The 16,162-nt window shown below is 40.7% G+C and overlaps 1 protein-coding gene across 6 annotated transcripts in view; it reads left to right on the top strand.

Annotated features, from left to right (window-relative positions):
* The window catches only part of LEF1 (lymphoid enhancer binding factor 1), a 69,486-nt gene extending 54,805 nt beyond the window's left edge, over positions 1-14,681 (top strand). For 3 of the 6 annotated variants that reach the window (XM_033061440.2, XM_033061444.2, XM_033061439.2), the window contains 2 exons: positions 1,423-1,471; positions 13,533-14,681. In XM_033061440.2, coding sequence (XP_032917331.1) covers positions 1,423-1,471; positions 13,533-13,612 — 129 coding nt within the window. In that variant the 3' untranslated portion in view covers positions 13,613-14,681. Of the gene's footprint in view, positions 1-1,244; positions 1,477-2,116; positions 2,158-13,532 lie in introns of those variants that run through there. The other 3 variants (XM_033061445.2, XM_033061442.2, XM_033061443.2) reach the window with 2 other exon arrangements.
* The last annotated feature ends 1,481 nt before the right edge of the window (positions 14,682-16,162 follow it).

The following is a 16,162-nucleotide window of genomic DNA, read 5'->3' as shown; positions in this document are numbered from 1 at the left end:
GTTATTCAACTGTTAAAACTATCTTTTTCATATGTTTTTATTACTGATACCCAAAGCAGTCATATGAAATAGTGTGATAGACATGAGAAGCACAATGTTTTTTCAATGTTAGAGTGTCTGTGTGTGCTGCAGTTGTCAGAAACAATCTTACTTGGGAATGCTGACAACTAGTTTTCAGCCCAATCTTCTATACTTTCACTTGTGCCGTCTCATAAGTAGATCTCAGATCAACTTTCAGTTTATGTTTTAGCACTTAAAGTCAGTCTGACATAGACAATAAAACAAAATTTCCTCTCATGACTTTTCCATATTAACATCTGCACTAATGCACTTTCTTCTCTGATAAAATACTACCTTGGTGCATAAATGATAAAGTATATTGCTGTGAGTTCCCAGAGCCCTTGAAATGTGTTTTCCAACTTCTACTATTGGTCCTGACTCCAGAATCTTGCTAACAAGGCATTGCCCAGCCCTGTTGCCAGCCTTGGGATAAATAAGGACAGGAGCTTGAGAATCAGCTTGTCTGGAGGCTTCTTTAAAATATAAATAGATATGATTTTTCTTAAAACACACACAAAAAGCTTTCACTGACTTTACAGGGCAATAAAGACAAGACACATGGAAGAATATCAGTGGTGTTTAGAGTGATGCAAGATAATTGAGGTTTAAAATTGTGGGTCTAAGCTGACCTTTTGTTTCAGCTGACAGATTGTGTGAAGCAGGAACTGTGGCCATTTCCATAGATAGGGGTGCAGGAGGAGGCTGAGTGTGTAGGTTGGCACGCTGTGGTGAGTGTGGTCTCTCAGAAAGACAGCTGCCAGGCATTCATTCGTGTTCTGCACTTCAGTCATGTTAAGGGTGCTCTGCTGTACAGCCTTTGCTGTTTGGTTGTTGCTGAGCATGCTTCCAGGCACAGCCACACCAGACTTGGCTTTTGTTCGGGTACGAGCATTATCAGAACAGTTTTAGTTGGCTGGTTTGCACCCTGGGGACAAGTCATGGTTGTCCTAGGTACTTTCAACACCCTGTCTGCTCCTACCATGTATGACAGTGTAAGTATCTGAATGTGTGAAGAGTTCTTGTAAGAGCCATAAATTATGATATCAACATACGTGTCATCAGATTATTGAGCAGGAGAAGTCTCTTAGGTACTTGTGGTTGCCAGTGTTAGTTGAAAAACTGCCAGAAATTGTAATTCCATGTGGATTTAAATATATGTTACTGATGTGCATATTTCTCCACAGATGCTCAGATCAAGCTTCATTACCATTGAAGTAGTTAAACGTGGGATAGAAAAGCTACCCTGAAAATAATTGGGTTTTTCCCTAACATTTTCAATGTCCAGATGACTTTTGCTGTGAGGTAAGTGACAAAATAAAGTTACGTGCATGTAATGGTATGATAAAATTTCCTATTTTTCAGGGGAAGAAAAAGAAGAGGAAGAGAGAAAAGTTGCAGGAATCAGCATCAGGTAGGCCATGACCACCTCGTACTTGCCATTCACCTCAGGTATATTTTAGAAACCAGGGCTTGCGCTATTTAATTTTTACAAGCTTTTTTCTAACACTTCTGATGAACATTTTAAGATATTTCACTTGGAATGCTTGTGAACATTCACACAACCCATGTCTCCTTTCCCTTCCACCTTTCTGAGCAGCAGTCCTGACAGCATCCACATCTTTGGCTGAACTTATGCATTGCTGCAATCACTGTCCTGTTTCACCTTTGCTTTTCTCCTCCATCAGTGTTGTATCATCTTCAGACTTAACTGTGTCTCAAGTACTCTGTGGTATTATTGGGCACTGGAAGCTTTTCACAGACCTTTTGTAGTAACTGTATTTTTTCTCACTGTATCTTGCGTTTCTTTGTACGCTAACAGCTGCCTAGTAGGTTGGCTAAAAGCATCAGTGAAGTCTCCTCTTTGCCTTTAAAATATATATAAAGAAACACCCTGTTTTCCCCAACAAAAAATGGCTGGTATAAGAACCATAAAAAACCCAAACAACAAAACCAAAAAAACAAAAAAATTCCATGTAACACTGTAGCAAACAAACTTACTTGGAATGTGCAAAAACTCTGTAACAGAAATTTGTTAAAGGAAAACAATCTTCTACAGGTACAGGCCCCAGAATGACAGCTGCCTACATCTGAAGCATGGTAAGAACATCTCTAAAGCTTTCCTGCTGATGAAACTGAATTGTAAAATAAGCCTTCTTATAAATTTTATGCAATAATATGAATTTAGCAAAAATTGCAGAACTATCATATCCCAAAGCTAATGTTACTCTGATTACTGATGGTTTTTATACCGGCTATCTATTAGGTGTTCACCATTTCACTGCTTAACCATAATATTTTCAAACTGACCACACCTCACTGACTCACTGCAAGTCTGCTTATGAACCAGGGATGGGTTTATTAAGTGGTGCAAGCCCTCCCAGACTGTCATAGCTCACAAGAGCAGGGTAGATGCTGGCTTTGGAGCACATTTTATGTGCTGACATCAACAAGATTCTGGCTGGCTGGGTACACCTGTTAAAAACAATTTATTCACCTGCATACTAACAAAACACCTGCTAAGAAAACAGGACTGTATTTCAGTTGTTTCAGAATTTCTCCCATATTGGTATTTAATGTGTGGTACGGGTTGGGGTTTTTTGTGGTTGTTGTATTTCCAGCATGTGTTTTCTTTCTTTATATCATATTACAGGCACTGAGGGTGGAATGTCTAGTGATCACACATGTGCAATAACACCATCTAGTCAGCTTGTGAGTGCATGCAGTACCACAGTGAGATTCTAATTTCTCAGTGTCTGTGTTGGAAGGCTGGTCCGTCTCTTTCTCCATGTGATGTGTTTTCTAGTAGGAACTGCATTAATTTGAAACACTAGTTGCTTCTAAACTGTCTAATTAACCCAAATTGCACTTGAGAGATTACCCAAGAAATCCAGGAATCATGCAAAAAATGAAACAACTTTTCAAAATCAACTACACACTGTATCAGAAATGGGCTCTGTCCTCTCTGCCTGCTTTGGCTAGAGGTTCCCCGTGGCACTCAAGAGTAGTCAGCAAAGCAGGCTCCTGTTGGCCCTCTGCTCTGCTTGGACTTTCAGCCTGAGAAAGCCAACTTCAGTTTCCTGTGTGCAGTGTGTCAGCCAGCAGTCAGCATGATTCAGGCCTCTTCTGAAGTTATGCCATTATGCTGGTTAGTCTAAACTTGGTTAAGACAAGACTTTGGTGATTTGTTGGTTTGGTTTTCGTTTTAAAGTTGAAGTGAAAAGGCAAAATGTGTGCTCTTTTTTTCTTCCTAATTAGCAGAAGTTTTTCAGGCAAGCAGGCAGCCTTGCCTTTTGCAATGACTAAGTCATGCTGATTTAAGATGTGGATTGCATTGTTGGGGTTCTGTAGCCTAGGCAACAAATGTAGCTGTAAAATATCATTACTTAGAGCATTACACCTAGTGAAAAGTAAAGTGCTTTAACCTTGAGTTTTATAGTTGATATTTCAGCTTAGTTGCCCAGGTCCATGACTGTTGTGAATATTTTTCACTTTGATCTTAACACAATACCAGTAGGCAAAATACCCATAATTTTTATCTTAATTGATACAGAGCACTTGATTGGGATTGGAATACAACCAAGGTTCAAGTGACAGCTGAAAAACAGGGATTGTATTTTGTTTCTTGGATGCCTTACAGTCTTGCCTATGCTGAACTACTTTTGTTGGAGTTTCTCTGCATTTTCGGTATTAGAGGTTGAATGTCCTCAGTGTGGGGGCTCCCTCTCCCTTTGACCTTTACACTCCTGCCTTCCTGTGTCCTCTTAGGCTTTGTAACAGTGTGGAAACTCTTGGCAGTACCTGTCTCTCTGTCTTCAGGCAGTTTGTGACACAGAGTCTGAAAACAGTAGTATGTTCTTCAGGGAGTGAGGAGTGTGCTGTTGTCTCCATGCATGCACATGAAGGCAGCCTCCCGACATATTTCATGCCGAGTGAATGATCTGCACCGGAGATGTATAGATGTGCTCTTGCTGGAAGTAGATGCACAGAATGAATTAGGGAACCTGTATCAGCCAGACTTCAAAGTAAACTTCTGAAGGTTAAGACTCTTGCCCTCTGCAAGCCTAATCCAAAGAATGTTTGCCCACAAGCACTATATCTTACCAGGCCCACAGCAGAGCTGTTGTAGTCTTTGCTGGATGGAGATAATAAGTTTGGGAATAGCTTTCTTACTCACATGGATGGTGTAAGGAAGAGGGAGAAGGAGGGTGGGAGGTCTGGGAAGGAGACAAGCGTTCTGTTATCTGAGAAGAATCAGAAAAGAGTAGGTGGCAAGACCAAAGAAAGAATCTCAAGATCAGCACAAAGGAGATCAGCCAGGGCTGTAATTATGGTGATGTAAGTGAGAAGGATGAAATGGTGGGAGGGTTGTGTGGTGGGATGTTCAGAAGAAAGTAACGGAAGAGACATGCTAACAGACATGATTTAAGATACTGTGAAAGTTTTGGGTGTGGGGTTTTTGTTGGGTTTTTTTTTTTGTCCATGAACATTCAGCAAGTAACTGATTTTTAAGGTGGACCTCTAGTCCTGCTTTCTAACTTGAACATGATTAGAGTGGTAAAGTCAAGGTGGTAGCATTAAATTGCCCCTTTTCCAAGGGTTGTACACAGCACCAGGCATTTAACTGAGTTCTGTGATCTCCAACCTGCTGAATGGCCAGTTTGTAAAACACTTCAGAATGTTCTAGGAATACTGTGACCCTCTGCAGTCTTTGCTATATTATCCTGCATTACTCCAAAGCGTCAGGAGTTGTGGAACTGTCCCAAATATGATTTTGTTTGCAGTTGACATGGTCCAACACACTGTTTGAAATAACTTTGATTTATTGAATAAATAGCTCTTATTTATTCTCTTCTCTTGCAATCAACCAAGAGTGGAATTAGACCTAATAATGCTAAAAATAAATTGAGGCGAGGCCAGGGAGGGAAAGGGAAATGAGGAAAGCTAAGATTAAGGACACTGTAGAGATCACCTATTAAGCACCTTTCTGAAAGGTGAGTAGTGGTTTTTTACTTTAAGCACAACCTTCTAGGGGATTTGTAAATAGGAGCAATTCTGTCTTGGAAGAGGAGATTTTCAATTTCCTGTCCAGTCTGACTTTTGGAAGAAAAAGAAAAGGCCATGTTTAGCATCTCATGACTATTTTGAAATCAGTAAAGAAACAGAAGCGTACCAAGAAAAATTCCTCGTTGTTCTGCAGCATGGAAATACTTAACTTCTTATGGCTTGCTCTGTACCGAACTCTAAAAGGCACATCATTCAATATATGGCAGGATGCAATTGGGGAAAGACATAATTTAACATTGTGTTTTGGCATATCTTCAAGGGCTAAAAAGAGTGATAGAGAAGCTTAATAGACATCTAAAAACCTGTGAGAAGTGTATTTGTGGCTTGCAAAATTCCATGACAATTAGCATCTACATTAGCAAAACTTTCAAAACCAAGAAAACTTGACTAATACTGATTTGCAATCAGAAGTACTTAAAAGGATCAGATTAAGACCATTTAACTTTGAACAATGAATTATCTTAACATTTCAAATTTCCTACATGGAAATTGGAGCCAAATTTCAGCACAGAAGTTACTTTTGGGCAGTAATTTGTGACTGGATTATGTTTTCCCTATTACTTAAAAATAAAATGGAATGAGGCTGTGAAAGCAGACTGTAAAGTGGACCAGTCCACAGCCAGAATACTGTGGAAAGGAAGCATCTGATGACTGTGGTCATGGTTGACCATGAGTTTCTGGCCAGCATCTGAGAAAAGAGATGCAAAGAGGATGTGGTACCTTCCTTTCTGAGGTGTGTTTTCAAACCTGGCTTGTCCAGTGCTCTTGAAATTGCTGCTGGAGTAGTTCAGATTGAGACAAATGTTCCACCCTTTCCCATAGTATTTGACTGCTCGAAAGCTTTAAACAGAGCCTGGAGAACTTACCAACACCTGCAAGCCTTTCTCCACAGGGCTGCTCTCAGTCCATTCTCCACCCAGCCTGTATTTGTGCTTAGGATTGCCCTGACCCAGTTGCTGGACCTGGCACTTGTCAAAGTTCATGAGGCATGCACAGGCTACCTCTCAAGCCTGCCCAAATCCCTCTGGATGGCATCCTGTCCCTCCGGTGTGTCCCCTCATGCAACTTAATTCTGTCCTGACATTGATCTTGCTGGGGTGAAAGAAGCCGTCCTCTCTTGCAGGCTCTCTGACATCAAGGCAAAGGTCAGAAGAGCAAGCCCAAAGAGAAGCCATGGCCCCATGCAGGTGGTGGGTACAGAGGGGCACTGACACCTGCTGGGAAAGGAGCAGCAGAGCAGACCCAGGTCCCTGCTTCCCTTTGTCATCCTGGTGGAGGTCCCTTGTGAAGGAAGGAAGGAAGGGCTATTTTCAGTGCAATCAGAGCCTGTGGGTGGATAAGTGAGGGTAGTAGCAAAGCATAGGTTTTACAAATTAAAGAACAGCAGAACACTTTCAACTAGACAATCAGCATAGATATGGAATTAGAGAAATAAGGAAAGAATGTTAAGGATTTTTGCAAAATAAATGCAGTGTGGTCAGTTATGAAGCTGATCTTCAGCATTTCATATTTTAAATTGACACTGACAAATGGAAAAATTGGTAATTCAGGAGGTAAATGTGTTTGTTTTGTTGAAGACACTCAAGTTGCAGAAACTAGTGTGAAATTAGAGATGCTTAATGAAGTTTGAACTTAACCACATTTACAAGTGATTTAAAAACCCCTTATTGTTTCACTTCTAAGGTGTTAGCAGTAGGCGGCTTGGGCTAGAATGAAGGAGAGCAGTGGGACCACTATTGTTCTGACTCTTCCTGTGGGATAGGGTGGGGACAGGGAGTTGACTGCTGGTGCACCATTCTTCTCTGGATAAAAACTGTGTATTTTGGTGGATTTAGTAAACTCACCACCAGACTGAGAAGTCTAAGATCATGAGAAAAACTCTGTAGAAACAAACTGTTTAACTGTTTCACAAATAAGATGTAAGGTTTTGAAATGTTTCATTTCCAATTGGAAGAAAACTTCAGAATTTTAGTGTTGTTCTCAGGTCTGCATTGCAGTTTCACTTTTTTGGTGTATTTACATGAAAAATTTCAACATAAGGTTTTGATACTGTGTTCCTGATGAGCTAGAAAGCAAGTTTTTATGGTACTGTCGAAGTCTTTCCCATATGTTTCTGAAGACTAAGCTTGGGTGAAATCTGTCCTCTCATTTCAACAGAATTGTATTCAAATGCAGTTCTATCAAAGCTTAACAAATCCTAGCACACCCTAGCACTGAGTTTTGCTTCCATTTGTCTCTGATTTTAGAGATTATTATTACAGAAGTCATCTAATTTACAAACCTACCCATCCTGAAGACAAAACTAACCAAAAGAACAGAACAAAACCAAAGAGCCTTAACCATAATATTAGAGCAATACTGCTAATAGAGCAAACCTTCTCATACCAGGCAGTTCCTTAACCCTCTACTTTAAAAACTTTTCCTGCACATTATCTTTTAAATATCTGACCCTTCCCCTGTTTGTTAAGACTGCACCATATAGACAGTTTTGAAAGCTTGCAGATTGGAAAGCCGTACAAGTAAGGAAGCTCATAGCACAGCCAACTGAAGCACCACTGTCTGGCCAGTTAAAATATGAGCCTGGCAAGTCAGTGAGACATAATGGGTTTTAGTGAGAGCTTTGAGGACATGAACCTTCAGCTCCTCTTTCCAGTGGTAGGAGCAAATGCTGGAAGGCATCACTGGCACTGGGATGTAGTGTGTGAGCAGGGTAGAAGCAACTGAGGAAAGTGGTACCAGCAACCATCTCTGAATTGGTGTTCTTGCCACAGGCATCAGTGCAGTGCGATCAGGGGTTAAGAGAACAAAGTAGGCTTAAGTAAGCAGAAAGTACATAATTTCTGAAGTTGCTTCCTCCTTGCAAAATTTACAGGATATGTATTCCCTCATTAATACTAAGTTGCATCAGAGTTAAACTCAGGCGTTATGAGAGCCTTCTATCTATCCTTCATCTCAGGGATACCTGAAATTGCATATGGTAAAATATTATTGCCAAAATAACTACACAGAATTGGTGAAGGCAAATCACACACTAGGTGGGACTACATTTTGATGAACAGTTGGTTTTCTTTACATATGTGTGTTTTTTGAGGTACACAGACTTCCTGTTGTGTATTTTGGACCAGCAGAGATTTTATGATGAGATGAGTTAATTGCATCAAAGTGAGGTTGGTATGTTTAAATTCTGTAGTGGTTTCTGGGTACCATTGTCTTACACTTGTAATGTTGCTCCATGGATGCCTGCGTGTAGGAGAGTTGATGGAAGCACAAGAAGATATTCAGGTTACATCTGACTTGCTTTTGGTTTCATGAAGACAACTATTTAAATTATTCCAAGTATCAGAAGATTTAACTGTTGAGATTGTCTTTCGAAGTACTGTAAATTCTAACCCATGTTTAATTGTGGCAGAAAAAATTATTTACAAAGGAAACTACCCATGTTATTTCTTTCTTCTGAAAGAATTTTCACTTATTGTTTTACCAGTACCTCATGTTCTTCCTGGTTACAGCAGGTGAAAACTGAAGTAGCAATTTCAGTGCCCCAAGCTCTCAGTCTAGAAAGTAAGTAATTTTAAAAATAGTCATCTGAATATTTATTATATGCCATAAAGACACAGAAAGGAGTCAAGCCTGATTCTTCCTCGCTCTTCCTTGCCTTACTATACTGTTCCTCTTTAAGAAGCTGCTAGAGACAGCTGTCTAGAGGCAATCTGGTTTTTATTATAAACGTGGAGCCTCTCTCCCCTCCCACCCCCAACAGGAAAAACATGTCTTGGGTCTTCCAGTAAGATAACTTTAAAGATTGTAACTTGGTGATAGGGCTTGTAGTTTTGTGCTGCCTACACTGGGTGCCTTTGATAAGAGCCACACCTGCTTGGTATCACTGCCGTCAGCTGCACAAAATGGGAACCCTAAAATACCTGGGCATTTTCCATGCTGAAACTAATCTGCTCTGGAAGAGGTCTCTGGCTTGGGAAGGCTGGGGGAGGAATATTCCTGCTGCTCAATTAATGCTTCTAGCTGAAGTCAAACTATGAGGACAGAAGTAAGGACTCCAGGCTCCACCTGTAGTTAATGGAGAGGTATTTTCAGGGGCAATTAATTCAGGGCATTTAAAACAGCAGTGAATAATTTGCTGTTGAAGCTTCCATTCACAGTTACCAATAATGGACCCAGGTTAAAAGTAACAAGGGGGATGGAGGGGTTGGACAGAAAAACTTCATACTAACATAGTTTCAACATGGCAGCATCTGTTACAGTTTTAGGGTACAATTTTATGTCATTTATTTGGATACAAAGGCATCTTAAAAAGTTTCCTCTGCTGCCGGCTGGTATCCAGCTCTTGCGGAGAGGGCTTTTTCCTGTCTCCAGTAGGTCTCTCCATCCATGTTTTGTAACAGCTTGTGGGACCCTGCAGCAAATTGGATTACTAAAATGACTGGGGTTTTGTTGGGAGGTGCTTTTTTCGTTTAGAAACAACAAGGGTTGTGGAGTGTTTGTTTGTGTTTGCCCTGAATATCTTGAGGATCTGGTTTGGGCTAAACCCACAAACCATGGCACAGCTGGGCAGGAAGAGGAGCAGACTGCAGTGCCGGCATCTATCTGCTTGTGCTGAAACCCTCTCCAGCTCTGCTCTTAAAGGAAATACAGAGGGACTTCACAAACAGCATGAACTGCCCTGATAAATAATGACCTGGTTTTGCATAGCCAGGTTTCTGGAGCATTGAATAAACCATGGCTAGCAGTAAGTTGAACATATTCACTTTGGACTTACAAAGTAAATGACAGTTTCAGCTTTTGGGTCCCTGAATTTGCCATGTTGTTTGAAGTAGCAGATTAGAACACAGGTTTGGAGATGAACTTTTTTCTTTTTAAAAAAATACACATGACTGCCTGTTATATGTAGTCTTGTCTCTTCTTAGAACTGTATCCAAACAATGTGATAGGGAATGGTGTAGGAAAAAAGTACCTCATTTAAAATGTTTAATATCCCTTGCCGTCTGCAAAGAGTTAAGTATCTCTTTTACTCCATACTTATTCCTGTACTGACCCAGACACACACTCTTGACTTTCTTCAATAACCTTTTCTGATTAGCATGACTGGATGAAGCTGCCTAATTCTCTCCCTTGTTCTAGAAAAGTTAAAAGACCAGAGGAGGAGAACGGGACTTTGTGGACCCGTGCTTCAATCCATCTCATTCTGAAGCATGGGGAGGACTTCAGATCCCCTTGTGATCCTCTCAGCCACTGAGCCCAGGCTTGCTAGGAGATTTTAGTTTTACTGTAGCAATTCCTGAATTACAGTTTTACCACTTTTTACCACTAGCAAGGCTTTTCTTTTTGCACTGCATTATTCTTGAATCTTACGTCCATTACTTTCTTGAGATGTTGTTTTCTTTTTCCCCTCTCCTCCTGCAGTCAGATGTACACTGCAAATGGCACAGACAGTGCCTCCTATTGTGGCTCAGGCTCAATACTTCACATATGTAAAATGTGACTTGCAGCACTTTCTTTGAAGCCTAACCACAGCCAGGGAGCTGTAATTGCAGTCTTTGATTTGCGCCGACTTCACTTGTGGATTGGGCTTTGCTAGGGCAAGCCTTGCCTGGCGAGACTTCAGCTGCAGCCCCCCAGAGAAACCTTAGATGTGGGAAATCTTCAGTCTCCTTAGCACATGCCTGTGGTTTCTTGAAAAGAATCCTGATTTGACCTGTTTTATATCTGTAAGGCAACACTATCATCACTCGTATTTTTTAGGTATTATTTGGTTTATCAGCAGGAGAAGCAATTTCCAGCGTGTAGCCTTAATATGCAGCTGGGGAAAGGTTGGGTTCTAGATGCTGTTTTAAGGATAGCTACTGTGTAATTTGCTGTACTGCATGGAAATAAAAATACATGGGGCTTCCCTGTGCCTGTCCCCTTTCCAGAATCACCATGGGGTCTGCAGCCTCTCTAGAGGAGCTGGGCATGGTTAGGAGCCATGGAAAGGAGGCAGGCGCTGCAAAAGCTGCCTCTGGATTGAGAAAGAAGCAATAGCCACTGTTGGAAAAAGCTGAAGGGCCAGAGCAAGGCCACAGTCGTTATTTTAACCTCCTGACTTCAAAGACAGCTTGCTGGTAAGGGAAGGGGGAGGAGGCAGGGAACCATCTCAACAGAAGAGCATTTCATTTCCTTCAGTGAAGTAGACATTCCTGGCTGCTAATGGGGAGTAGCTCTGAATCACAGTGCTTGTATCAAACTGCTGTGAACTACTGGCCTGGCGCCTCAAGGCCATTCCTCAACAGGAAGCTGAATGTTTTCATGTAAGACTGAGAGGAAAACCTTCCCAGGAAGAGCAACCTGGATCAAACCTTTGAAAATCTGGGATGAAAAGGCACAAAATAAATATAAAGCTGCAGGGTGCTCTCCCCAGTGTTTCTCCGCTGTTTGTTTGGCCTCTCTTTCGTGCTCCTTGGAAAGGTAGAGCCCTTCATAGCTCTTTGATCCGCACGTGTTATGGAGCACTGCACTACTTTATAAAAAATAAGAAAAAAAAAAAGACAGGAAGCTCAGGAGGCTTTTTTTACTTGGGACATGGGTTGGTTTTATGAGGAAATAGGAACTGAATTAGTCAATACAGACCACCTCTGTTGAAACTGCGGGTTTGCCAGTGGACTTCTAGCTGTGCTATTTAAGAGGCCTCAGTGGCTTTAAATGTCCTTTTGTGGCTACCAGCAGCAGGTGTAAGTTATTCCTTCTGTATCAAGGATGGCAGTATCTGGGTGACAAGGGAGCCTGCATCAAATCTAAGCTATACAAAGCAGTTTGCTGTAAATTCGTGCTGGTCTTTTCTACCTTAGTCTGCAGCTGAACTTAAGTGTCCTCAACTTTGCACTATAACAATAGCCACGTGGGTGATCTCTGATAAGGAGTCAACTTGTTTAGTAAGATTTTGGGGCATCAGCTTATGCTGATAAAAATCAAAGGCTACAAAATCAGTTTTAGAGGCCTTCTACCCTGGGTAGAGTAGAAAGCCTCTAAAACTAATTTTGTACGCTTTCTACTACATGAGGCAGTGTAACTCCTTACTCAGGAGCTGCCACACTACTCAGCCACTGAGTGAAACTCTTTGCGTTGCCATGGGTTACATGGATCCTGCAGCTGATGGGAAGTGGGTGCTCAGTTATAAATGGCCCTGGTTTAAATACTGCTGAAATGTAATGTAATATAAAATTTGCTGGCTAATTCAGCTTGTGGCTCTTGCAGGCTTAAGCAGTTTATCTATCATTATTAGTCTAAAAGAAGTTTGACTTGTGGCTTCAACCATTTCTTCATAAACTTGTTTTGTCTTGCCTGGTGTGACTCAGGGTGCTGGCATTGTATCTTCTTTATGTGACTAAGCATTTTGTGTTTCTTCTGGTGAAAATTCCTTTACCTTTTCCACTGAACTGCCTTCTTGTGCTAATTTTGATCACTCTCAAAAGCTTCATTCATTGAGCCTTCTACCTGTTTGGCAGTTGAGTAGTACATGGAGACCTAGAGGTTACTGTTGGTTTTTCTGAGATGCCAATAACCCCCAAACAGTTACTGGAGACCATGTGTCCATGTGTGGAAAAACGTCTGACTCAATAGAGAGAGATTTTGGGTGGAGACCCTGTTACAACCCGCTTGTCTGGATCAGAAGGGCAAGGGTGATGGTTGAGTTGGCAGTTTCATAAATCAGCTGATGTAATTAAGAGACCTAGGAAAAATTCAGAGACAGGAAAAACTGTTCCTCTTTGGATAAGCAATTCCTATAAGGCCTGTACTGTGAGCCATTTTATATGCTCTAAAAATATGAATCCTTCCAAGATCTAGTGAGCTTTACTGCTTGCGAGGAGGCTGAAGAGCAGAACAAATCCTCTCCAGTCATGAGGATGGATGGTAGAATCAGTGTTCACACACGCCTCATTCACCACATTCCCCTACCAAACTGCTTGCAGAAGACAGCATTTTTTCATGTCTGCAAGGAGTAGAGCTTGAGGCTCTGAAATAGAGGTTTAATTGACCTCAACCACTGTACTGCACTGCAGTACTAAAGCCTGAGGCTGTCTAATTTTGTAATGGTATCTGGGTCAAATGTTGTAGATAAATGAAATCCACTACAAAAGGGAAGTAGTTCTGTAATATGCTGGATGTTTATAACCCCACCTTTCTAGCTGGTATCTCTTTACACCAAAGCACTTTCCATAAGTATAGTTGCAAACTTCAAGCAAAAGCAAGTAGTAATAAATTCTGCATTTAACTTTGACATTGTAATGCACATTCCAGTAATAGTTTTAAGAGTTACAGTGACTCATCACTAGCTTGTTTAGAGAATCCATTTTTTTTTTAAAGGCTTCAGATAGTCTTTATGACACCCTCTCTCTCTTCCTCCCCCTTCCCTGTAGGTGGGAAAAGAAATGCTTTCTCAACTTGCAAAGCAAAGGCGGCAACACCAGGACCCCTTCTGGAGATGGAAGCTTGTTAAACCCTAGGTGTGTCCTTCATCTGCACAGACCACCCCCAAGGAGTCTGTCCAGGATGTCATTCACCCGGTGACATCACCTGATGTCACTGCTAGAGACACTGAATCATAAAGACAATCACTGCCAAAATCCTTCACTATCATGAGGTCCAGCCCTGATATAAATAGAGCAAATGAGCTCCTGAGTCAGCAGAGCAGCTTTTGTCTTCACCTCTGCCTTGCACTCTTAAGCCCCCGTCTCATCTGTGTCCATATTGAGTCAGCAAACACAGTAGCATGGCTGTCTCTGCCTGCTTCAGCCAGCAGAATAACGTAGACTACAGCTGCCCCATACAGCACATCAAGGAATGGAATTTGCCTGGACCAGGATGACATGCTCAACCATCTTTTTATTTAATGGTGCAACAGGATCAATTTTGGTTTTAGCTTTTTTTAAGAAACTTGAATGCTTTTATATTTTAACTTTTAGTTTGTAATTTCTTTGGTGTATATTTTACTAGGTATGAGCTTTTAAACAAGTGTCAGAAATCTGAAATACTTTTTAAATAAAAGGAGGGGTTTTTTTTCTTTTTTTTCTTTTTTTTCTTTTTTTTTTTCTGACAGAGGAAAAATCTGTATGGAAAAAAAAGGTGGCTGTTTTGTTAAACTATTTGTAACAAATAGTGGCCTCTCAGTCTATATAATACAGTGTCCTATAGAACTAAATAAATGTAACAACAGTCAGCTGGTCAGTAGACATGTTAGTCTTGCATCATCTACTCTGTAAACATAAGCAATACATCCAGCAAATCTGACTGCAGTGAGTTCTCCTTCTCACCCATTCCCCTTCTCCTTGTAAAAAGCCCAGCACTTGAATTATTACTTCAATTGTTCTGTATTTGTATCTGTTTTTGTTAGCCTGTTAGTGGGATTTTATGCCAGTTGTTGAAATGAGCATTGATGTACCCATTTTTTAAAATAGTAAGGCACAGCCTTTGCCAAAAATACTGTCAACCAATTTTTTTTGTCATTCCAGTTTGAGTTAATGTGCTGAGCATTTGTTTTTTAATAAAAGCTTTGTAATAAAATGAAAGTTAACTGTCTTTAAAATTGGCTTTAAAAAATAATGGTTTTAGCTAGAATCCTTCAAAGGCAGAAGCAAGCTCAGGAAGGCACGGTCACTTGTACGGCTGAAGACTTTTGGCTCAATCGTCTGTTGCAGGAAATGCAATGTGTCTGTTTGGTTTTTGCTCACCTGGAGTGATTTTGGAAAATGACTTTTTATTTGAAAAGTGATCAGAAGTCTCAGTTCCATATCAAGAATAAGGAATGGGGAGGCTCAATTCTCCCCTGTGCTGGCCAGTTAGCTTTGGCCTAAGTGGAAGTACTAAGAATCTCTCCATCATCATTTTACTAGCAAAATCTTAGTGAAGGGAGCAGTGGTTTTCAGCTGATGATTAGGAATATGGATTTGCTTCTTTCTGGATGCTGTCCTTGCCCACACAAGAGGTAGAGGCCTAAAGTTAAATTTCTTGTTCCTGTATAAATTATTCCACAGTCAGGGACTGAAGCTGGCAGCAGAATCATCTGTGCAAGGCCTGGTTTCATGGTCTGAGATCCAGAGTCAGCATAGCTTGCCTGCTGCCAGTGGTGCCTGGGAGATGTTCCTGCCTTAGCAAGCAGCACAGCTGCCTCACTTCTACTAAGGGACTTAAAAAAACCTAGACACTGGAGCCGTAGATAAAGTACTCCACTGATTTGTGAGTGTAAAAGAAATATGAACTGTACATTGAATCAGCATTCATTGTATTCCAGCTTCCAAATCCTGTTTAGTGTCAGACTGGACTGAGTCAAGCTTAAGCTACGAGAAATGACATAGGTTCAGTAACTGCCTAAGGAAGCTTTGGAATTGGATTGTTTATAAATGACCCTTTAACTTGGTTGCATAAGAAATTTCATAATTAAAAATGTTATAAAGCAGCTTCCTCTTAAACCAGTGTGCACTGCACACATGCCCAGTTTTAAGGTTGTAACCATCATATTAGTTCTTGCAATATTTTTCTCCAGCAACTAGTGATTACATTAAAAAAACAACAAAACAAACAAACAAAACCCAAAAAACAACAAAAAACCCAAAAACAAACAAACAAACAAAAAACCATAAAAAAACCAAGTGACCAGGCTCTCAGATGGCAGGATAAAATATCTCCTGAGAGAATAGCAACTGTATACTGGAGTTTTGCAAGACTTGGCTATGTTTCCATTCAATTATCCCAGCCTTTGCTGGAAACCTGTCTGGCTTTTGGTTTGGGGTTTGGTTTTTTTTTTTTAAAGGGGAAAAAAGGCAACTACTTAGTGCTGTAATTGTTCTAAATCAAGGATTACTGCAGTGAGATCTGCAAATTACATGTTCCAAAGACAACAGTTCTTTTTAGAACTTTATAAAACATGACTACTTCGTTTAGATATTTTTAATGGCTATTTTAAAGCCATCTATCCATTTTGAAAAAAGTAGTTCCCAATGCAAGGGTTGGCTTCATGTAGCACATTGTCCCCAATACACTATTGTGAACC

The sequence above is a fragment of the Catharus ustulatus genome, chromosome 5 (genome assembly GCF_009819885.2).
Source record: "Catharus ustulatus isolate bCatUst1 chromosome 5, bCatUst1.pri.v2, whole genome shotgun sequence".
NCBI lineage: Eukaryota > Metazoa > Chordata > Aves > Passeriformes > Turdidae > Catharus > Catharus ustulatus.
The sequence above is the reverse complement of the archived record's forward strand: the minus strand, read 5'-3'. Positions and strand labels throughout refer to the sequence as shown.